We start from the raw sequence: 26,050 nt of genomic DNA, 5'->3' as shown, positions 1-26,050 counted from the left end.
AAATATCAGAATATTTTAAGAGAAATAACACTTAGAGGTTCAATATCCAAAGACAGTAGTAACTTTCCATTTACACATGATGCGAGAAGTCTTGCTCGTGACGTTACAGTACTTCCTGTTTTATTCAACACCAGCGTATTGGACGTTACACATTCCCCTTGGCAATCAACGAAATTCAAATCATTGCATCTTCACGTGCTCTCACTGATGCAAAGGTTGCCTTGAATAGAAGATGTGGACCTGAAATCGTGTGTTTATTCAGTTTTCTCATTGAATACATTGCTGAGATGGTTAATAGCACAGCCAATGATTTTTATTTCTGCTGTGAGTTTCATCCACAATCTACATCTTTGCTCCAAAGTGGTATCCACGTTTTTTTGCTCCGCTCCAGAATCCTCCATATTCTGCAGTTTGTGCATGGTACAGCATGTCTGGTTCCAGTCGACAGTGTATAACTGGTGATTTAATTACGGTTGCTAAATGTAACTTGTGTATTACGTTACAGTTTTTAGGATAAAATGGTTTCCATATTTTGGGGCAGGGTTAGTTTTATCGATTCGTATAAGTAAATTCACCCTCAGCCACAAGTACGTTTTTTGTTTTTTTTTAACATTTAAAAAGGTTATGTCCAAAATTTGTTTTAGCTGTAAGTGACATTTGTAACAAAACAGGGCTCATTTTAAAACCTTTTGCTTTTCTCGTGATATGCATCTTGATTGGTGAAAACGGCATTCAAGGTTAAGCTGTTCGTCTCGGACTACATTATCTATATCCATGGTTTGTTTGTTAATGTTAAATGGAACAGTGAGAACTTCTAATTGTTTTCAGTTCTTTTCTAGCTGTATTTTTTTACTTCAACTCTTTAACCTCCATTCGTACCTCTTCATAATGGATTCCCAGGATTGTAATACTTCTACAGTGGTTTAAAGTTTCGCTGACCAACGTGCTCAGTGTATTTCTATATTTCTGTGTGTTGACCCTCAGTTCTTTGGACTAACTTATCCAGAACAGGATAAACGTCTGGGCTGCTGGAGAACTAAGTGCAGTCTTCTGTTTTTACTTCATTCCTTTAGCGTATCTGCTTATTCTCACGTTTGTCCCATAGTATTTTGTTTTTCACTTGCTGTTAGATGGATTCACGAGTATCTGGCATGAGTTTGTAGAACCACTTCCTGTAGTGCGCGAGCATAGTTCGTTAAGTCTAGTGAGGGGAAAATTCAGTAAGCAGCCAATGGAACATTCCTCGTTATTCGTTTATGTTATCAATGAATAGAGCAAATTTTCGTACCATTTATACCCTCCTTCAACGACACAGTCCGATTTTCACTTTTGATAGTGAAGATTGTGGGAGTTTTCCCTAGTTTTCACAACTTAGAACAGAGTTCACCAAAGCTGGAACTTGAGAAGTCAATTTCAACGAACTTCACGATATGTCACAGGACTAACACCCACTAGAGCACTTTTCAGTCCATTTAAACAAAGCATGCAACTATTATTTCGAGTTTTCGAAAAATGGACTCGCACTTTGTCAGCCAGTGTATCCTTTTATCAGCTGTCCTGCATTCTTTTGTACTTCCACAAGTATCCTCAAACAGCTCTACGAACACGATTTTGTGCTTTTTGCATGTAAAATCACATTTTATGTCCAACCAAATCATTAAACTACAGAACCACTGATACGGTGTAGTCTGTTAGTTCACAAGTGTTGAAGTCTAATCAGTTAAGACCTCAAGTGGCTCAGCGGCATGTCTGTGGACTTACAACGCTAAAAACCGAGTTTCGATACCCGTGGCGGGCAGAGCACAGATAGCCCATTGTGTAGCTTTGTGCTTAATTCAAAAAACAACTAATCAATTAAGTGAAACAAATAATACTCCGATTTACAAGTTTTTTTTCCATATAAGAATCCAGTCTGTTTACTTTAGGTAAGTGTTTTATTTTAAATTTAAAAGGGGTGTTAAAGGTCACGTGTCTGTCAGCAGGATTGATTGCGGGTGCGAGTCTGAGACATTTTATCGCTACTTAAGAGAGCTATAGCCTAACTATCTCTTCTGGTACAAGCAATATGAGTCATGATTGTTTTGTTTCTATTTCTTGCCTGCCAGATGTTGTGTAATAGGCGCTTGCTGATCGAGGAAACCAGGTGTAATGCTGAGGACACATGTGGCGTGCCCTGTTCACGCTGTCGTGATATAACATGCGTGAGCACGAACTCTGTTATTTTGGTTAGGAACAATATAATAACTCTACGATATTGTAGACTTCGTCTGTAATACATTACCCCTGAAAAGGAAAACATTGGACTTTACCTGATGTATGTGGAAACTACCGTGTTTAACACTAACTCTATGTGAACAACACAATGAACGTAAAACCAGTTAGTTCTACTAATAAAACGTTTGGGATTATGTTCTTTTAAACGTTTCATGATAAACAGATGATTAGAAAAACAGTTAGCCTGTCCTAACATTTACCTAAAAATAAAAATTCAAAAAGTGTAATAATACCATAAAATTAGAAATTGCGCAAAATTCAAATTAAAAATTTTTAACAGAAAGAACACCATCTGCCGTTCAGTGTTATCTGAGTACTTTTGATATGTTAAAACTAAGCCCTGAAATTATATAAAAAAAAAAAAACAAGAAACTCGTAGAACGGTATAAGAGACTAATATTGTCACAGCCTTTTCACCCAGACAAGGATGTATTGACCAGGGTGGTATAGGGTACACTCGCATTGAAAAACTCTGCACTCCTAGAATATATGCATGCTTTAGTTTATACCTTGAATATCTTTGTCTCTTGATATCCACTGTTATAAAATTTTATCTTGTGTAGAACGTAGTCAAAGACTGTACAAAGAGTGAAACCCAACGTACGAGAACGCGCGTGGAAAGTTTTTTGAACAGAAAATAGACAATCAAGAAACTACGTTTGTTTTTTTTTTTAAATAACCTCTGACTTAGTCAGGACGAAATTTTCTTTTCATTTAGGTAACATGTATTCTTACCTATCTGTGAAGTAGTTATGTATTCTTACCTATCTGTGAAGTAGTTATGTATTCTTACCTATCTGTGAAGTAGTTATGTATTCTTACCTATCTGTGAAGTAGTTATGTATTCTTACCTATCTGTGAAGTAGTTATGTATTCTTACCTATCTGTGAAGTAGTTATGTATTCTTACCTATCTGTGAAGTAGTTATGTATTCTTACCTATCTGTGAAGTAGTTATGTATTCTTACCTATCTGTGAAGTAGTTATGTATTCTTACCTATCTGTGAAGTAGTTATGTATTCTTACCTATCTGTGAAGTAGTTATATTTGGATAAGTACAGGCTTATTTTTTGTTTTTCTTGGGGAGTCCCAAAGGCCCCCTTTGGAAATCAAGATAAGATTCTATTGGGAGAAGTGCAGTAATATCAAATAGTGAAAATTCTATTTGTAAAACAAACTAATAAATCACTTACCCTAAGTTAAGAAACCCTAACAAAATGACAGTTTGATAACTCTTCATCCTGCCAAAGATAGGAGCTGACTATCTTGACTGATAAAATATGTCGCATGTTATTTTTAATGTGATAATTAAGCGTTCATTATTGATTATGTGACATTAATTTTTTAATACGAGTTATCAAAAACTAGTGTTAGCCTGAAACATAACCTCCTCCCCTCCCAATGTATTTTGTTCCATACAACAGCGACAAATATCTCGTGTAAAGGATCTAAACAATCTAGGAAGACCTTTCTCAACATAAGTCATGTTATTTCTCTTAAGCCTCGAAATAAACTTAAAGTTGACAGAAATGTGTGTGCACGCGCGGAGTTTTTACTCGTCACATTTTACCTTGTAGATTATAAGTGTAGAGTCATGAGCGCCATCTATAGATTACTCATTTTCCGGTTCAAGTATCTACTCTCATTACAACGATCAAGAGAATAAGGTTTGATGCAGAATGTTTAATACTTTTTATTTCGGAATGGACTCACAAAAGCTGTTTCGCGTTTCTCCAAACCTGGATTCCTTCATTACCAGTCAACGTAACTATCACGCAGAAGAACGACACACACACACACACACACACACACACACACACACACACAAATATTTTTTTCTGTTTTAACCTTTGCGGCTTTCTCAGGGTTAATATACACAGCTGTTTGATATTGTAATCAAGTTTAACGAGTGTTCTAATATCGAACAGTTGTGTACATTAACCCTGAAGAAGCCGCAAAGGCGAAACATTGGTTAAATTATATTGAGTATAAAGGTCGTTTGATTTAAATTTTTAATCAAAATGAGTAAATCCCTCCAGTATGGACAACAGATATTGAAGGTGTGAGAAGTTGGTGTAACAATGAAAACAGTTAAACAACCAGTTTCAGACGATTCTGACTAGGGGTATACTGTATCACCAGCTTGTTAATGACACTGATAATCATTCTTACAGCCTAAATAATCATTTTTATACTGTAGTAATACATAGATACATTACAACTGGAATGATATTGACATATTAATATTATGAAATAAAGTTTGGGGTATTCGTCTTATAAGAAGTTCCAAGTGAAACCAACATTTTTGAAAAGGCGCGAGGCTAAAAAAAAAATATTTTTTTAAGTGAATGCTTAACCATATTAGCACGGGCACCCATCACGTTCTTAAGTGTTACACTCCGTAAAGCTAACTGGACATTTATCCTCTGGGCTACAAGTTCGAAGTTAGGGGTATGTGGTTTACGTATATATTCGATAAAACCAAACGTCATTGGTTTTATTATTGACATGTGCGAATTAATTTACTATTAGTCTTAATTTATATCTAATAATTGATGGTCTAGTGGATTCACGTACGCGAAGGGAAAAAAATTGAGTCTAGAAGATAACGTACGCCTAAGTAATTTCCATGGGCTTGTTCCTAATTCTGCAAAAGTATACAAACATTGATTTTCACATAATCTTTCTGATGTTACATTAACCTAGTTGAATACACGTTGTCGAACAAACTTTTACATATTTCATTCTGGCTTTTAATAAATGGATGAAGGATAAGACAGTTAAGGTACAAACAGAGACAAGCTTTGATCAGTAAGTCATGGTAACGACTGACGCAGAGCCAGTTTTATCTAGTTCTATTCGTGTCACCCCTGCTATCCCTTGATTTCGTGGGTCAAAGAAAAACTCCAGAGGGGTGCTGGCGTCGCCAGTTTGGCGTTTGTTTAAGTAGAGACACGTGATAGGCTTCAGCTAGAACAAAACGGTTTAACAATCCACCCTTCAACTAGTTATGAAACAACGCCCTCTGTTGTTTTTACCCTAGACACGTTAGAAATGCTCGTGTCTGTAGTGTCACATGGAGTAACCATGTTCACTTGGTCTTCTCCTACAAATAAGGGTGTGAGGGGGTGAAAGAAGGTAAGATTGTGCGGGACTGAGAAAGGGTGTGCGAGGTAGGACTAGGTAAGGTTTCACACAGAAGAACGTATTTACGCGTTTCATGTGTTCTTATGAATTTTCTTTTACGTCACGTGCGATTTGTTTGTTTAAAAGTGTTTAGTGTAATGATAGTACATCAGATTACAGCAAAGACTTCGTATACACCTGTGAATGTAGTATTGAAGCATTCCGCTAAGTGTCGGATGGTAACGTTGTAGTCAGCGAGGATAGGACTACGTATACAAGCTGATATACTCGTGACAATTGTCACATCGCTTTTTATATGGTGATATAACACGTAAAATTATATAGGTGTTTACATATACTGTTATCATTATTGTCAACAGCTGGTTTCAGATATACACCCGCTGAGACTATATTTGGATATTTCCGATTGTTTGTGGGTTTGTTTTTTTCAACCATTTAGCAGTGAAGACTTAATTTTTTCTACACTTATGACAGCTGCAAAAGAGACAAGAAAAAAAAGTTAAGAAACGCTTCCAGTTTTATGGAGTACAACAAACATTAAACGACCAGTCAGTTTGGCTTAATACACACGTACGCACACCCGCAGTGCAACCTGACGTAACTTAATAACGTACATCAGAGTGGTATTGACCGAACTGTACACCAGGTGTGGGTGATCGTGAAATTTTAGTATAAGAAAGGAAAAGCTCCGTCCGTCAGTATATTTCATACAATGACAACGCGAATCGTTGGGTAAAGACAGCTAGTAAGTCGACAACAGTGGTGTATTAATAAAGGTGTATCGTGCTGCTGTCGAGTTACAAAAATACCAAATGTACGTTGCTGACCCATGACATTGTTGACCCACGTCCCTTGCTGCTTCAATGAAACAAATAAACGGAAGGACTCATCTCGGTATTTTCTGTGTTAGTATAATGTTTATCAACTTTCTGGATACGCTTGTTATGATATACAGTCCGTTGAGGTCAGATTTTGTTCCTAATCAAATTAATTACCAATTAGTTGTAGGTTATTAAAAAAAATGTATTTGATGTTGAATTTGTTTAACCTTGTAGCTAATGAACACACACGGAACTGTATAAAAAAAAAAAAAGGGGGGAGAGGCTAACAATTCAATATTCACGGTGGTCAGGGCCCTGTAAACCAAACTCTGTCTGCCAATGAGAGGAAAAGTGAGCTGCACGTGAGCTCGTGATTGTCAGGCGTTGTTGCGCTAAACGTAGAAACGTACAAAACTAATCGGGGCAAAACTCGAGCTTGACGACGACAAATCGCAGTCCTTTCGGGGATTGCTATGGCGACGGTGAGAATGACCCTTACCCCGCCCTGTGAGCGACAGAAAGGTCAAGGAATGAATGATGTTGCTGACCCCAAAACCGATACCGACGACGAACTGCTTTCTGACCCTGGGATTGAGGAGGAAGACAGCGCAGATACCGGTGTAAGTGTTTGAAGAAGTTGTATTTAGAAACATATTTCGTGATTTTTACAGTTGCAGTAAATATTATATTAATATGCATTAGTGTAGCGTGCGTATGAAACACAAGTACACGTGTGTGTGTGTGTGTGTGTGTGTATAGTAAACTAATAAAGAATGATTTATACATGTGGTTTTATTGTAGGGGACGACCACTACTTTAGACATTTCTCCAAAATAAAATATTTATAAAGCGTTGTTTGTTTACTCTTATTAAAAAGTAATGTTTTTCCATACAAGTGTCTTTTCATATATACTTTTTAATGTCTACATCTTTCATAAAATCAACAAATGAGACACGCAAACCGTTTACGTTACTACAAGATTACGGTTGTTTTCAACAGTGGACTAGTTAATGACAGCTAGTTTGTTTTCCCTATTTACAGTTTCTTTACGCTTGATTCAGGATGAATGGAATTTCGTTTAACAAGTGAGTGAATTTTTAGTCTTAACGTCTTCTACTGCGCAAGTGATTTCTTCCTCAAGAATTTATTTCTGCATCTAGATTAATTCAGGTGAAGAAATAACAGAAAACAGAGAACTTTTACAGTTTAAAATGTTAGTAAAATCTATAGGTAAGTCATCTAGCACAGAGAGGGAGGCGAATAAAAATGTCCTGTGGGAGTTGAAAGTCGTTTTAATGCTCTACTATCTTAAAAAATTATTCAGTAATTGAAGATGTTTGGTAGTCTAAAATATGTTTCGCTAAATTGGCCATTTTGAACCGCTTTTCCGTATGTTTTATGTTAATCATGAAGGTGCACAATGGGCCAGCAGTGCTGATCACGTGTATCGAAAGTAAGGTTTTTAGCATTACAACTACAGAGACTTTCCGCTGAGCCACTAGGGAGCCTGACATGATATAGTTCTGTGACATGAAAGGTCTGTGGTCAGCCGTCCGGGTGCGTAATAAGTAGTGTACAATTAAATATTTGTCTAATTTTATACGAAGACAAGTTGCTTACTATACTTTTTCTGATGTAGTAAGATCTCACCCTATCCGTACTTTAGGTCCGAAATAGTTAACCGGGAGGATAACGTACACTTAGGCCTCTGTGGAGGTAGTATATCATTCATGTAGTTCATGTGTTTGTTTCTGTGGAGGTAGTATATCATTCATGTAGTTCATGTGTTTGTTTCTGTGGAGGTAGTATATCATTCATGTAGTTCATGTGTTTGTTTCTGTGGAGGTAGTATATCATTCATGTAGTTCATGTGTTTGTTTCTGTAACTTACTAGTTAGTCGCGCCCCTTAACCTATATTTCTCGAAACTCAGTGTAACGTGGGAAGTATATCACTAATTTGTTTATGGTTTTAAAATCTCCACTTTACCTTTACAAAATGAAATCCACTGGTGTATCATAAAAATAAAGAACTGCGGGGCTAACGTTACAGAGCCCTTCGTTGTAGCCCTACACCCACAGAGGACAGTTGAGAGCACGCGCTGAATCTTCACCACCTCTGTTCTGGAAGTTATTAATGAACATGACCAAATGATTCACCTGTCGTCATTAAAACAGATTTGGTGGAAGAGCGTCCTTTGCACGCAGGTGTGTAATATACTTAAGAACATAAACACACAACTTGTGTTGCTATTTAAATCTAAATCATCTTATCTCTTTTGAAATAAATATATTCAATAAGTAATTCTATATTTCAGTGAGCTGTAATGTCAGATAGAAGCTTGTTTGGGTGGTGTTTTATATTTAGACTGTTTTTCCTTTGCTTTTCACCAAACAATCGTTACTCGTGACTAGTCACAAGAAATCGGTGTCTAATATAAAACTTTTTTTTTATTTTGACAAAAGAGAGTACAGGGTTCCTCAAGCTAACTACCACGAGTTTCTTGTTCTGCACATTGAAATCGCTACACAATATCACAGTAGCATAACTTGGAAGGTTAATGACATCTGAAACAATTGTAATAAAAGGGAAAAGAAACAATGAAGTACAAATTGTGTAACATTCCCATTTTGACATGTTACGTGGACAGGTTTGAACCCAGGACTGCTTACATCGATACGTCCGTGCTCTGTCAACTATGTCAGCTCACTAGCAATTGCTACTAAGAGAATTTTTAACAACTAGACTGATACAAGTGAGTGCGTTACTAACTGATCTGAGATGTTAACTCTGGCTATTCCTAGTAAGACACTTTTTCAAAACTCGAAAATATGTCGTAGAAAACGCATTGTAAAAGAGGAATTTAAAAATCGGTACGAGCAAAACATCAACCCTGTTTGATAACTGGAATTATTTCGTTGTTAACGATATTTTCGGCCGTAAACCCAATACCTCACGAGGTTTACGGTATCGAATTAACTAAGTTTGGTCTCTGATTCCGAAACAAATGTGCCCCTAACCCAAGCTCGTACTTTTTAAACTATGATCTTTATCAACGACCAAATTCATAACAAAACTGACCTATATGAAAATCAATATGAACCCTTTAAAAATGCGATGTGGATTCTCCTCTGCGCATCGTGCCTCGCACTAGTCCTGCGCGTTCTAAATCAGGGAACTCACCTTTTGAATAAAAAAAATTGTAAGTTTTCAATCAAATGATAAAGTAATATGAATTAGATGAAACAGTTAAACATAATTACAATATACAAATGTAAAAACGAAAATTGTAACTTTTTTATATTTGCTACGTTTAAACTGTAAAACTAGTTTAAAAAGTTATTTTTGTTAGGGCATAAAGTAAAAATAATTGCGCAATAATGAGAGCAAAAAAATTTTTTTTACTCGGTTTAGGTTTCCTCAAATTAGAAAATTAGGTTTAGTCCTAATCCCATATATTAGACTAACAATGCAAAATAACCATATAATATAAAAGAGTTCTTGAACAGAAAATTAAATAGTTTACAGAGTAGATAAACAATGTTATTAGTTTAGTCTTCAATGGTGTCGTGAGTTAGTGCATTATGTCTCACTGATATCGTTAATTGTGCTAGAAGACGGTCTGTATATTAAAAACCATCACTGCCAGGTAATTGTATTCTTTTTTGATTAGTAATGGTTCGTAATTATTATACTCACTATCGGAAGTCTGCAGTTTTCAATTATTCTGGTTTCTTTCACTGTTTAACTCTTAAATTTGGTTAACAAAAAAAAAAACACTTGAGCAAATTGTATGTAATTAGACAAATGTTTTTATTCGTGTTTTAACTGTGAAGTGTATGCCTTCTTAATTAACCCTTCCAGGTTGGTAGATTGAAAATAATCATTATAGTTCTTTCCAGCATGGTTGCTCTTCCTTCGTTCAGTATGTATGACTTTGAGTCTCCATCGTTTTGTTAGTTAAGCCTATTATGTTCATGTTTACCCGTTTTGTGTCTGCTAGCATCCATGTTTTACAATATTATTCAATTGCCCTTACTTTATGGGGTCTGCTCTGCTTACGAGAATATTCGGTATGACCAGGTGGTTGGTTTACTGGACCTTCTACCGACACTGGCTGGTATGGACTTGTGGTTGGTTTACTGGACCTTCTACCGACACTGGCTGGTATGGACCTGGTGGTTGGTTTACTGGACCTTCTTCCGACACTGGCTGGTATGGACCTGGTTGTTGGTTTACTGGACCTTCTACCGACACTGGCTGGTATGGACCTGGTGGTTGGTTTACTGGACCTTCTACCGACACTGGCTGGTATGACCTGGTGGTTGGTTTACTGGTACTTCTACCGACACTGGCTGGTATGACCTGGTGGTTGGTTTATTCGACACAGAATCTAGGGCCACCGGTTTCAGTCCCGTTAACGAATGCCCTGTCAACCGTTAGGACGTTATTACGTTAGATTAATGCAACTTTTCTTCGGTCAAAGAGTAGCTCAAGAATTGGTGGTGAACAGTGTTCTCTACCTTGTTTCACACACTTGACCAGCCTGACCTTGCTTGTAAAATTTCGACACACATTTTACGACATTCATAAATGTATGTACACAGACAGTTTAATTATTTTAGCAGTATACCCGAAAAAGACAGACTACGTAACTGTATAATAATATATATTTGCCAGTTGTTTGTTTAACATTACATGTAGTTAGTATAACGTTTTCAGAGATAAAACGATTTAGATAGCAGCAGTTGAATTCGAAAATTAAATATTACAATAGAATTTATTCTCATAATTTCTACACACTCATTTGACGTTGACCTCGGATATTTATTGATTTAAAAGTTTTTATAAATGGTTGACAAGTTTTTATTGTATACATCGTTGTAGAGCGATTGGTGTTTGTAACCAACACTTAATGTCAGTTATGCTAGAAGCTTGCGTTTTTGATGATAGAATAGCTAACATTTTCTATATAGAAATGCTTTAATAAAGTTTAACCTAATTAAAAAAAACAATACACAACTTCATCACAAAGATCATGTACATCTAAGATTTCTGTACATCAGTATTAAACGAAAAATTAAAACTCTTAAAAGTTCGTTTAGCTATTTTTCTACAAACCTTGTTTAATTTAAAATATTAGTAGAAACGAACTGCAAATAACGTATTGTGTATTGTGGAAGTTTTTTCGCCCCTTTTTTGTCGAGATTTTTAAATATTTAAAAAAAAATTATCTGAATATTTTTAGGCTTAACGTTAATCAGTAACGTACGTGTAGTGGGTATATTCAAATAGAAATTCCAGGTTAAAAAGTAACTAATCAAAATAATCCGTTAAACTTTCACGTATAATACAGAAATGCTACAGAAGTGTACAATGTCAGAACGCGGTGAGAAATAAGTTTAGATATAGGCTTTCTTTGATTCCTGGTTTCTCCGCTTCTCTCTCTCTCTCTCTCTCTCTCTCTCTCTCTCTGCGTGTGTGTGTGTGTGTGTGTGTGTGTGTACAGCCTCTGTGTTTGCACGTGTACGACCTACTTTTGTGTTACAGTATTGCGGTTTCATGACACCTTTCTTTCACGTGCAAATACGTAATTGATAATCATTCCCTGAACGTGTCAGGTGGTCAATAACGTCAAATTTTGAGTTGTGACGTCACCACGAGTTGATGTTTTATTGTTTATTTTACGTTGTTCTTTTTTTTAAAATGTAGCATTCAATTTATTACTTTGTTTAATAAGAATATATAATATATCATATACGTTATGTCCGCCATATCTATTACCGGTGACTCGTTTCACCCAACGCCATGTCGCTTCACACCGGCAGGAATACAATAGATACGGTATTGACCGAAACGTTGTTTATATAGACATTAATACCGTAACAAATAACACTTTAGTTTGTTAGATGGTATAATTCATATTTTACTCTATTATTACACAAAATGTACAGATCATTTCAGGTCGTAAAATATATTTTTCGACCCTTTTAATTAACGCCAGATGTTAGCTTTAAAACCATATCTTACCTTTACAAAGCTGCGTACATTTGTATCATTGTGGACCCACAGTTGGTCAGCAGTGAATTTACGGACTTACAAACCTAAAACCAGGGGGTTCTATTCCCCGCGAAAAATTCAGCAGGTAGCCCTCAATAGATTTTCTCAAAACCCGAAAAATTATATACAAAAGAATTAATAGCATTACTAGAATATACTTTACCTGATAAGGTGTGATTCTTGTTTTAAGACAGGCAAGTAATCCACAACGTAAAAGGTATGACGTTAACACTGGCTCAATTTTCACTGTAAAATAACCAGCGAAATTACTAAATTCTTTTAACATCTAAGTTCTAAAAGATCCGTTACCTTCGGTAATTTTAGCAAACAATGTAAAATTAAATGAAGAGGTTGGAATTCCCAAAATCACAAGGGTTTACGTGATGGCGCTAGTACTTTAATACGTTAGTTCATTGACTCATTTTCAAACTGCCTTGTTGTACTACTAAATGTTTCAATGGCTGTAGCTTTATATGTACAAAAAATATACAAAGCTTTGATTGGTGTAAGTAGCTTGTAATTAAATTACTAATTTCTACATCAAGCCCACTTCCTAAAGTTGTATTTGTTTTAAAATTTTTCGCCAGAAGCTACACCGAAGTTTACGTTTAACGTCTCAGTTTGGAATGGTAAGCCAAAGGAAAAGCAGTTAGTCAAAAATAAAGTGTGTACCGCCAACTCTTGTAACTCTTGTCTGGCCGAATAGTGGAATTTGATTGTCACACTTAATATCGCACCTATCAATCCAATGTACGGTATTTCGTGCACCACTTCCACGCGCTAACCATCAGGACCCACAACTTCATTTAAACCTTCTCAGCTTGACTAGCTTTTTTGTCAAATAATTTGAGTTGAATTTTAAAACAAAAGCTATGGAATGTTAAGAAGCGACTTTACAGTTTCAAATGATTATATGGTACTTCATACGAACAGCTATTTTGTAAGTTTGGAATAAAATATTTTGTTAATCATATACTTTACTAGTCCTAACTTACCTTATCACAAAGCTGCAAATTTGACATGTGGATCTACCTAATTAGTAGTATCATTGTTTCTAAAGGCCCGGCATGGTCAGGTGGTTTAAGGCGCTCGACTCGTAATCCAAGGGTCGCGGGTTCTAATCTCCGCCACACCAAACATGCTCGTCCTTTAAGCCGTGGGGACGTTATAATATTAGTCAATCCCATTATTCTTGATGACGAGAAACCTACTTGAAATAAAAATGTATCTCGGAACATTAACCAGCTGGTTATGGAACATTAACCTGACGATGATCTAGAAAGGTTGAAACGTTGTTTTCTGCTTATCAATAAAAGTGTTAATACCCATACCAGCCGTTCTGAGATATAATCCAACTATTCGTTGGTAAAAAAAAAAAAAAAAAAAAGCGATGGGTGATGATGACTAGCTGCCTTCCATCTAGTCTTATACTGTTCAATTAGGCACCGCTAACGGAGATAGCGCTCGTGTAGCTTTGCGCGATATTAAAAGAACAAAACAATTGTTTGGAATGGTGGAAGGAGCACATGTTGAATGAGGCCGTGAACTGATACTGCTGAAAGCAATTCTGCGAGTTAGAATGCAGGATAATGCATTATTTCATCCTTGTCGTTGTTTTATAGGGAATGTACCCCCTACACCCCTGAGTTGTGCTCATTCCAAAGGTACTTGCTGATCTATCTACTTTTTCGAAACTTGACAAGTGTGAAATGGGGATTGTTTGTCATTCGTCGAAAAGTTTTACGTTCCTCCCGTTATTGAGGGGATCCTGTGGAAATTTTGTTTGGTTGGTTTCCATCAGAGTTCCAGTTTGGTATCGGTAGCATCTTTATGTATACGGTGACTTTATAAGTGTGTTTTCCAAAGATTATATTGTCGAGTGCCCATTTCGGATTGCTGAAAAACGAAGTAAATGGTTTGCCTTCTGCGTTTACCCAAGAACTGTTTTATTGACACAGCTGTTTTCCTTCAAGTTCTTAACTTGTGCCATTTAGTGAAGTGTGGGAATGGGGGGGGGGTCAGTGTGAACAACATAACGTTTGCTTCATTTTTAAACTACTGCTGCTTTATTTTACCATAAAGGGGGCACGCGCGTTTCTGATGCATCACGTGCTGGGGAGAGCCATGTGACATGTTGGGGTGGAGGTTGATACTGGCTGCTTTTTTGCCACACCTTCAAACGACTTTTTTTTTTTTTCTACGCTTGGATTGTGTAGTGATAATTTAGTGATGTGTTAACAACGACGGTGCCTTAGACTCATTGACGTCGTCTGGTCTGCTGGCTTTAAGACTGTGTTTATTCACAGGTTTGACTTGAGTTAATAATTAACCTTGAGGGGCAAAATATGTACAGCAACTTGTCTAGTATTTTTATTGTACTGTAAACTTTATCCACCTCTGTAACACTGGTTTATTTCTTAAATTCTTTGAATTTTCTTGTCTTCAGTTAAATTGCAATAACATTACAATTCCAGTGAAGTAATTGATAGTGCTATCTGTTCTTTGATAGATTTAGTCAGATTATTCAAGACTAAACTTAGGACGACAACTGTCTGTTGTAGATACGACTTTCGAAACTTCGTCCTCAAACTCGTATTTCTACAACAGCTATTGCCGTCTTCTCAGCTTTCATTAACACGCCATGTATTTTATAAGCATTCTGCGCGTGTATGTAAATTATAAATGTTATGCTACGTATCACAACATCTGATAGGTGGGAACCAACTCAGTAACAGAGCCCTATTGCTATAGTAATGGCCAGAGAATTTTAGGTGTATTTAAAGACTTTGGTCACGAGTCAGAAGAGATAACCATCTTTGTACAGTCGCTAGTTACGCCACACTTGAAATATTGTGGACAGTCTTGGAATTCTTTTTGTTAAAACAGTATATTCAATTAATACAAAGGATTCGGAAGAGGGCTGCTGGAATTATTCCCGAGACATAAAAGTTATCGCACAGGAATAATTACGTTTTAACCTTTCTATCAAGTTTACTGAAGAGTATAAGATAGTCTGGAAGTTCGTAGGATAAGATACTTTGATTCAACTGTTTTAGAGATAACAAGACGCGAGAGGGCACGTGTGAAGTTTGAGAAGGACGGGCTAGGCTCCAGCTATGACAGTTTTATTTTTTTTACACAGTGTGATTGACATAAAGAATGTGTAGCCGTCGGCAATATTGAAGACCACCACCCCACAGGAGGAATCAATAAAAGTGGGTGAGTTTAAGTTCTTGCCTTTCCCAAGGGAGGGTATGCAGGGACAGCCTGGACGGATGAAAATGGCCTCTCTCTTGTTCGTAGTTTATTTTCTAAATGATTACATGTCCCAAGTTTTTCCCTCTTGTATTTCACTGCCAAATTAGACATTCAAAAGTTGCACGGTAGTAATTTTACATGGGTACACAATATTAAATGTTGTTTGGGTTAGTTATATAAAATATTGCGTCTACTGGTGTTATAGTTTTCACGGAGATTGGTGCCTGAAGTGAACTAGTTACTGCTGTGTTTTATATCTGTTCCACTTTCTATAATATTAGATTCATTAACTGTACATCTGAAGATGTTTAATATATACACAATATTATTATTCGTAATTAATTAAGGCGATTATTCTGTATTGTTAACTTAGTGCATTGATATTACCTGGAATTTAGAGCTGAAGTTTTCCAAGCTCATCAAACCTCGTGCTGAGGGTCGAAATTATCGCTAATAACGAAGCTAGCAAACCTGTTTATCCGTATGTTCTAATCATTTAACGTAAATGAGTTGTATGCATTACAAGGTTAAATTTTAATTTTGATCCACGTCGATACTTTCCTTTAATTAAAAGCTAATCGTGATACATGTAACTAGATGATTTCGGTTTCGGGACCAAATGTGTGTCGGTAGTTCCGCTCATCTCAACTCTGATTGATAAATATTAAATAATATTGTTGCATCTGGAATAGAATTACAGAAAGTAAACACGTGCTAATGATATTATCCAGGACGGATGAACATAATCTTATATCGCCATTTTTCATGTGTATAGCAATGTATAGTTGCAGGTATATCCAGAATAAAACAATATCATTTATCAATCTTACTGTCTTTATTATTGCTTACTTGGAAGTTCTTACGGCCTTCGTTGTCATTAATTTACTGAAGTTGTGGACTGCCTCTTAAGAACCGAATATAAAGTTTTTGTTAAAGCCGGATAAAAAAAGCTATTTGTGTTTAAGATATTCTGGCACGTGCGTGTATAAATCCCATCTATCTTAACTAATGTAGATGATGCTGTCACAAGACGTTACCTAACGGTGATGAGTAACCATGGTAACCATCCTGACGTTACTCAAAACTGCATAACCGCGAGGAGTGTACTGTTTCGCACGTGCTATTCGCGGCTGTATTCGTTTTTGTACAAGTATATAAAAATATACAGCAACGCTTCCAATAAAGTATTATAATCTGATGAGCTGTAATTCACTCCATTTGAATAGCAACAATAATCAGAATATGCGTTTGCTTTCCATAATGTATTTAAACTTTAAAGAGAACTTTGCTCGTTTGTCACTGCGAATATACTAATCTGGAGAAAACATTTCGGTTTATTGACGCTCGTTTGTGCGTGCAAGTGACATTCACAACAGCAAACTTCATTCGCGTCACCAATATTCGAAATACGGCACCTCCGGCTTTACGTAACTACGCGTTTCGTTATAACTCTATGACACGATCAGTGTTTGCCTTTGTAATCGAAGTCTGAATTTCCATAGAGGTAGTAAAATCTAGATCGTTGTGACTTAAAGCTCGTCACTTTGTTTCTTGTTGCTCGGTAAATAACACCTTCTCTCCAGGTAGTATTATTGATAACTCACCGATAGATTATGACTTAAGCCTAAAAGTGTTCATTGTTATTTTGATAACTCGTCGATGGATTACGGCTTAAGCCTAATAGTGTTCATTGTTATTTCTTTATGTAAAAAATAGTTTTAAATTGCTGTTAATATCCCTTTTAAGATGCACCGTTTCAAAATATTTTTATTTTGAGTGTGAGGTTTTCATAACTTGTATATAATTACCATTAGCAATTTTAAGTTAATCTCAAATTGTTAATCAAATTTTGTTGCGTATAAATCGAGATCCTAAACTAGTCCTAAATAACAGAATATTATTGGAAGATAGTGGTAGACAAAGATATTTAATTTTAGGCCTAACAATCCCGTTGAATAGAATTTGGAGTATCTGGTGTTTGAGGCCACTTTTTAGTCGTCCTGCTATATTCAAATTGCAGGCTTACCAGCTGATGCAAGACCGCTTTACAAAGGTTTCTTCGAAAGCGATTAATTGTATCGGTAAGTTAGCTAACAGTTCATTCCATGTGTTTTATTACTCTCTGATTTCGGTACTAATGCTTCGTACTGCGTCGTTTGCTTGACACCGTCTAATTAGAACTGTAGGTATGGCAGACAGTTTTGGGAGAATTAACAATTGAGGTATAAAAATTGCCATTTACGTGTGTACAGTGTTAGCATGTTTATAAGCTTATTACGTGTTCCAGTTTAGCATATTGTAAAACAAAAATATGCAAGCAAGGTGATAGCTTTTGCATGATTTTTTTTTATAAAATTCCTCTCGGCGTTTCGGTTTGGTAAAAATTCCACATATTCTTGTTTTGTTATCAGCGCAAATCTATATGATGTGCCCTCCGCAAGTACTCAATTCATATATGTTTGTGTTATAAGCAATTAAGTTTTCGCCGAGTTGCTTGATCCTGCATCATTGAAGAAGGAAGGAAACAACGATATAAGATCTGGAATTTTCGGATTAGTAATTCTAAAATAACTTGCGAATTAAAGAAGTGCAAAGCATGTCGACCACGCTGTATCTTCTGTATATAGTGTCGATGTGGCCTTTCTTCTATAACCAGCACTCATCAGTTGTACCTTTGGGAATACTACAGTGTTGGAAAAGATGGTGTCTACCATCAGTTACTTAAATAACAGCTGTTTCAGTGTAAACTATGTTACGTTGATGAACTGTAATGTTTTATCTATTTTGTTAATGTAGGTTATTCATTTTAACATCAGCTGTTTATTAGATTTCACTTTACTTGCCAATTACAAAAACTGTCGAAGAAATAGGCTAGCCCCTCTTTTATTTATCCAGATTGACTACATTGGTAATTATAAGAACTAGTGAATGAAAGTAAAGATACAAGTAACTCGCATGCTTTGTATTTAAAACGTACGTAACTCACGTTTTTATACTTTACAGTTTTAACAGATGTGAGCAGTAAAACTACCAACACTGCTTCACCTGTTACGTACAAAAACAGGATAAAAGATGTAATTTCAAATCTCGTAATAATATATTGAGTATTTACTGTTTCTTATGAAGTTACGAGTAAAGAGCATTTCTATCTTCGTGGCGTGCACACGAAAACTGGAGGTAATATATCACCTTTATCAACATCACCGAAAGGAAGTATCTTGAATTTTCATTCACTAATCAAAGAATTAAAATACTGTGTAGTGAAAGGCAGTTTTTTTTTTCAATAATCGAAGTCTGATCTTCTCCTAGTACCGCACGTGTTCATTCTATGAATATTTAACTTATTACAGCCTTCAACCTGTTATTTTTCTCTCTCTCATAGTTTTCTCCTAATGTTTTATCTATTTTCTCTGCAACACAACAACGAAACCATATTTAACGAAATTGACATGTTATAACTTGCTGAGTGTGCGTAAACCGACTTTACGAAGCTTATGCGATGTTGAACTTCTACACGGCGAACAACACACCTACTTAATTTGCCTTGATAAAAGTAACGTATTTATGCAAGCAGAATGTTCGTTTAGTCAGTTATTTATCCGGTAAACTCCCCGAGCAATGTTGTAAACAGCGCGTTCTTCATTACAAACTGCGTTAAACAGAACAAATTAATTAATTGTCATGTTTACCTTTTCTCTCAGCCTGTATTATATAATTCTCCTCGCTGAGAACTGTTGTAATTGATGAGGGAAAGAAAAAAATAACAGCGTCTCCTGTAATTTCTTATTGCCCTGTGTAGCCGTTTGTTTTGTAGTAACGTTTTATCACTTACCTAAGCGGTGCGTGCTGTGTTGATAAGGGGAAAACTTCAAAGCCTCTAGTTTATATAGTATAATATAATACGAGTCTGTATAAATTCATACGTAAAATTCAACAGATTTATTTTACGATATTTTTATATACAGTAAATATTCTGAAGCGCTCGTAAAAATATAATGAAAATAAATGTGGGTCACTCGTTATTACCTATTAACGTCATGACGAGATGTACATAATTTCTGTCGTTATTTTGAGAACTTAAACACTGTATATATTCTGCTTTTATTTAGTCTGTTTTTACTGCGTTTTTACTTCTAGACCACTATATTTGTTTTATATAGTTTTCCAAACAGGTTTGTTTTGTTTTAATGTAGCCTTCCAGTCTCTTTACCATATGCAGGCTTAGAAATAAGACCAAGTTATCATCTATATTTCCAAACGGGACATAATTTTACTTTGTCTTCATTGCTAAATACTGTTTATAGTTTTCCCAGGTCATTAGATTTGTGTATCAAATACCATTCTAACGATTTAAGTTGCTATTATTAATAATAACAATTGTACATAATATACCATGTCTGGTTGGCTCATCATTGGAAGTGGACCCTTAATTTTTATCTTAAAAACCTTCAGTCTTATTGATGGTTAGGGCACTCAACTAGCAATCTGTGGATCAGTTGTTCGAATCCACAACCGAGCATGCTCGTCCTTTCAGTCTTGGGATCATTATGCGACAGTCATTTCAACTAGTTGTCTCCATGTCTATCACCTCAAAATTAGGGACGGCAACCGTAGATAACCCCTAAGTAGATGTGCAAGAAATTCAACAACCAAACTTGCCGCTGAGTGATGGATAGAATAGATGTTATAAAAAGAATTTCACTAAGCTTTCCATATTAACAATATTCATGGAGAAGTATAGTTGAACCTGACCCTCCCAAGTCTACAAATACCTCAAGCCCAATGATCGCAGAGTGGGTTTGTTTGTTTTGAATTTCGCGTAAAGTTGCACGAGGGCTATCTGCTCTAGCCGTCCCTAATTTAGCATTGTAAGACTAGAGGGAAGGCAGCTAATCACCACCCACCTCCAACTCTTGGTCTACTCTTTTACCAACGAATAGTGGGATTGATCGGAACATTATAACGCCCCCACGGCTGAAAAGGCGAGTATATTTGGTGTGACGGGGATTTGAACCCGCGACCCTCGGATTACGAGTCGGTTGCCTTAACTAACTGGCTATATTGAGCCTCACAGAGTGGGAGACCGAATATATGAATTTTTTATTTGCTATTTTATCAACAGTGTTACTGTTATTGTGACAGCTTTACTTTAGAAGCAAGATAAGAAATAGGCCTTAGATTTTGTGAAGCTTGCATAGCTTCTTCAACGAATAGTGTTTAAATCTAACAGTAGTTTAAAATTATTCTCTAAAACGCATTGTATTACGTCACGTGATTTGTTTCTTTCTAAGATGTCTTCCATTTTGCCATTTCTTGCTATTTCATGTACCATTACACTGCATTAAGATAATGAATAGTTGTTTAAAGGCACCTATTTTATTTAATATGTTGAGAAAGGTAATATTTTTGTCGCATACATTTCTATGGTAACCATATAATAAAGCCACGAAAATATAACCCCTACTACTACTTAATATATACTCTCGACTAGCTCAGAGCGGGACAGTGACGTTGAACATTGCCATTGATTGAGTGTAAATTGTCTCAATTTGCTACTCTTTTCTCCTCCAAGTCGGTTTAACGTAACGATAGCGAGCCTGAATTGTCATAGCTGTGGGCTAAATTTTATCCGTGTTAATAACAATAAAACTGAGGAAAATGCGAATACCAATGAGGTTTTTCTAAATACTAACTAAATTTGGGTATTGCAGACGAACTAGCAGTCAATCATGCATTTTGAGAAATGTGAAAATTGTTCACTCTGTACGAAAGTCTGTTCGTAGCGCGTGGAAAGTGTACTAGGCGGTAGCGGCCATTAGTAAATCTAGATCTTGAATCGTCTGATGACTCGAGGTGTTATGTCTTGAGTGATATTTCTAACACATGGATTGTAAAATAGATATTATCGTTAAAGCGGAATTTAGAGCATTCAGTGAGAATACACACGCATAATTAGTTTTGTATGCGCCAGGTTACTTACATTGTTCGGCATGTACAGAATGAAGCCTTTATGATTTGGCATCTGAACCTTCAGTTATCTCTACGTAAGCGTTGAAATGAACGGTAGAGAATCAACAAAATAGGTAAGTTTAAACCTACGGTTATAGATTATTCTATATTTTAACGTGTTTTTTTCTTTGTTCTGTAGTTCTTTTTCCCGTGTGATTAGTGTTTTTATAGCTTAAATGTAATTTCGTGAAATACTGCAAGCTATTTGATTCTGAAACAGTTACACAGTTGTCATGGTTGTAGTGACCTAGCAACCAACTGTTCATATATACAACGGTGTTTCATAGGGCTAGCTAGCATTTTATTAACGTTAACCAGATTGGTTAAGAACAATACGTATACACAACGCTGTTTCGTAGGGCTAGCTAGCATTCCATGGACGTTAACTATATAGGTTAAGCTCTTGGAGTTGAATTAAGGAAAAATATTTAATTATTACATATTTCTTAACGCAATCTAATGCGCACCCTGTCTTATAAATGTGCTGTACCTTTATAGCAACATTAGACACTTACTCATTTTGCTCTTAATAGTCCACAATGTGTTTATCACTCTGACAGGGGCTCTGCGGAAACTTAATTATATCGAGACTGGCCAAACGAATGCATTAATACAAGTAATGTACTTGTGCGTTACAAAATACAAACTTTGTTTTCTATTTAACACTATTAGTAAACCCAAAAGTATGTTTTTCGTGTTTTCAGCAGGCTTAATCATTATGGATATTTAAAAGCTGTGTCGATGAACATACGATGTTACAGTTTTTGAATACAGCATTAAGGTAAACATATTTTCGTGATTATTTATCTAAACTTGGTGTTGAAATGAACGTGAAACCAAATCACTGAAGTTGAAAGTTGTACAACTGTTTCTAAATTTAATTACGTGTTTAGTCAAATACACTTGATTTTATTGTATCATAAACATTTTTCGGAACACAGTAGTGTAGTGTTCTAGACTTAACTAGGGCTAAGCAGGAGTGTAAACATACACTCTACAGACTTGTATTTTTAAAAAAAACAACAAAAAACTAGCACAACAGTTATATTTTCTTACTACTTTGTAGTTTTTAACTTAATTAAAATTTCTAAATATTCTTATAATTACCAACCTACACGTATTAAAGTAAAACAATTGCTACATTTATCATTTCTTTCGTCAGCATCATTTATAAAAATCCATTGGGGTATCCTCTATCAGACAACTTTTGTAAAAAGGAAAATCACAATAATAAAAGTAATAATGTTCTTATGCTTATTGTAAATAGGTGCACAAGTTTCCTTCAGATTATGAACCATATACAACATCAGTTATATTTTCAATTTTATCTTTGGTGGAAAGAAAATATATTTAATATAATATTTAACAGAACTACCCTATTCACGCGGCACAAACAAAAAGTGTGCATGTGCTGTAAACGTGGATTGATTTTTTATAATCTTACAAAATGTGAAATAAAACATGCATTAATTTGTTTTTAACATGTTTGTAATATAAGCTTTATTACTTTGTTCCTATATTTACGAAGTTTTATATGTTATAGTGAGTATTCTAGGTTCGTAAGTTACTGTTCAATTTAATAAAAACTTGATATTTCTGAAATACATTTGGTGATCAAAATAACAATAACGAGTTTGAAATTACGCTGTTTGGTAACGATGTTGTCTTATTTTACCATTTCATTGCTGTTTACGTGTTGTAATGAATGCCGTCAAAAATGTAACGAAGTTTTTGTTAAGCTGTTTAAAACTACCGTGTTTCTCCGAAAATAAGACAGGGCTTATATTAATTTTCACTACAAAATATGACACTAGGGCTTATTTTCGGGGGATGTCTTATTTTGATATATTAAAAAAATGAAGTTGCAAAGTAAAACTATTAAACTAACCATTTAAAATAAACTATTATTAAACTATTAAACTAACTGATTAATACTTAAACAAACTAATTAACTAACTATTAAACTAATTAATAAATTAATTTTTTTTATTTCTTTCCTCTTCCTGCCACTCTTAACTAGGGCTTATTTTAAGGGTAGGGCTTATATTAAAACTATCCCCAAAAATCACACTAGGTCTTATTTTATGGGTAGGTCTTATTATCGGAGAAACACGGTTGCAACCTTCTATCGGTAAGGAATGAACATGTGCACAGTATCATGTAATTATTTTTAATCGTGTTTTCTATGATATTCTGTAACTTATAGTAATAATGTGTTTACTATTTGACTTATTAGGAATTAATTCATTATGTCCTGTTGTTACAAAAGTATTTTTTATGATTATTACTTCTGCCAACGAAGGTGACGGAGGTTTTCTCATCCGTGTTTTGTGTGTGTGTTTGTGTGTGGTTTTCAATAAGATTTCTCGAAAATGACCCAATGGATTTAGAGGAAAGTCGGTGTACACTTTGAACTATGACCCAACTCGGAAGTCATTTACTTTCTTTGTAAAGGTTATAGCAATGTCACGAAAAAACATCCCTATCTGTTAACATGGGTACCGATTTTTCGCACTGTTTTTGCTATGTAACTTAGTCCAAAATAATTGGATTTTGATGAAACTTACTGGTCTTATGTAGAATAGTATTCTTCATTGTTCTGGCCCGGCATGGCCGAGCGCGTAAGGCGTGCGACTCGTAATCCGAGGGTCGCGGGTTCGCGCCCGCGTCGCGCTAAACATGCTCGCCCTCCCAGCCGTGGGGTGTATAATGTGACGGTCAATCCCACTATTCGTTGGTAAAGAGTAGCCCAAGAGTTGGCGGTGGGTGGTGATGACTAGCTGCCTTCCCTCTAGTCTTACACTGCTAAATTAGGGACGGCTAGCACAGATAGCCCTCGAGTAGCTTTGTGCGAAATTCCAAAACAAACAAACAAACAAACAATCATTGTTCTGCCAAAAAATGGCTCGTGTCCTTTAATAACAACAGCCATTACGGACACATCTTTGTTTTTTTTTTTTTTTTTTAGGCAAGTATAATAAACGCGAAAGTATACACTACTGAACGCCCTCTAGTTTTTAGTAAGTGATAATGCAAAAGTGAGAGGAAGAATAATTTATTATTGAAAAAAATATTTATCTACCGAAGGTGTGTAAGTGTTGTCGTTGATGTTTAACGTTTTTAACTTAGATTAAATGTTGGTAATATTTCATATCTTTGGTAAATCTTTCAAATTTCGAAGAAATTACTAAAAAAACAAAAAGTATTCAGTAGATAGCCACTTAGGGTTAGTTTTAGGTCATTGTTGTTGCATAATCTAGTGTTGAAAACTTAGTTGTTAAACTAATAACACTGTAGAAGGTAACTTGTTATAATGAGCTGTAAAGTGTGTAGACATTTGTCAGTTATACTAGCTTAAGTTATTATCAAATTATTTCATTGACCTAGCTAACACTGTCGGAAAATGCTAATATAGCATCTTGTAATATATTGCTTTGTAAAAATTGGATAGTTAACCTCGACCCTGGATTTTAAGTGGGTTCACTTAGGTTGGTAACAATTACCATACCAATACCGTTTTATAACAATACATAAGTTAGTTAAGTCAGCAGGCAATACCTGATGCTATAGGAATCGTACACCGCCACATCTATCATTTTGGCGCCACATGGCTTCAATTACAGCTCCAGCACATTCAACTTTCTCTTGTAGATGCAACCTCCTACTATCTCAACAGTAAACTTGAAAGCTTGTAGCACTAAAAAGCCGAGTTTTGGTGGATATGGCAGACATAGTCTATTGAATAACATTGTACTTAAATACGTATAGTCACATGCATAAATAATTTTAAAATGCATAAAGGTCACAGTGGATAATAGTTTGTAACTAAGTTTTGCTTAAGTTACTGGTTTTTATTTTGGTCATTATTGTCTTATCTTATCCACATTAGTTAATTTCAAAACGTATCTCGTATTCTTCACTATGTAATCCTCCGTATAAAATTTTTTTTCAATTATTTTAATTTGAATAATAGTAATTTAGGTATGTTTTCGTCCCATAAATACTGATAACTATTCCGTGTTCAAAAGTGTTTGTTAGGAATAACTACAATCAGGACAGAACATGGCGTAATAGTTAGTAAATCCAGAACTTTGAATGTGAGGGTTCGTGTTTCTGTTGGCACCCTACAATTCGGGCCCGTGGGTGTGCAATACGAACGTCGGTTTTAGATCTCTCTATTCTGTTAGTTCAAGAGTTGGCGATGGGTGCCAATGTCTTAATTTCTAGCGTATCGATTCCAAATTAAGATGGCCCTTGTGTTGTTTTGATCGAACCAAACAATAAATCTCCAATCAACTTATTATATAAAAGTTTGTATATCATTGATACGTGTTGTGAAAATGTCATTGCCGTTTTTACATATGGTTTTCTGGTTATAAATACAAACAACGTGATTTAAAACGTGAAGTTTATTTATATATTTACACACATATGCAACACAAATTTGGTAATTGTTTATGGAACAAATTCCTGTTTTACAGA

At 35.5% G+C, this 26,050-nt stretch overlaps 1 protein-coding gene across 8 annotated transcripts in view; it reads left to right on the top strand.

Moving 5' to 3' along the window:
• The window catches only part of LOC143233662 (uncharacterized), an 83,257-nt gene that overhangs the window by 33,381 nt on the left and 23,826 nt on the right, over window positions 1–26,050 (top strand). Inside the window, exon 1 of one of the 8 annotated variants that reach the window (XM_076470132.1) lies at window positions 6,514–6,861. The exons of 5 other annotated variants lie outside the window; for them this stretch is intronic. In XM_076470132.1, coding sequence (XP_076326247.1) covers window positions 6,715–6,861 — 147 coding nt within the window. In that variant the 5' untranslated portion in view covers window positions 6,514–6,714. Of the gene's footprint in view, window positions 1–6,513; window positions 6,862–15,389; window positions 15,521–21,150; window positions 21,643–26,050 lie in introns of those variants that run through there. 2 more of the 8 variants (XM_076470139.1, XM_076470138.1) reach the window with 2 other exon arrangements.

The sequence above is a fragment of the Tachypleus tridentatus genome, chromosome 12 (genome assembly GCF_004210375.1).
Source record: "Tachypleus tridentatus isolate NWPU-2018 chromosome 12, ASM421037v1, whole genome shotgun sequence".
In the NCBI taxonomy this organism is placed as follows: Eukaryota; Metazoa; Arthropoda; class Merostomata; order Xiphosura; family Limulidae; genus Tachypleus; species Tachypleus tridentatus.
This window is presented reverse-complemented; position numbering and strand designations above follow the sequence as displayed.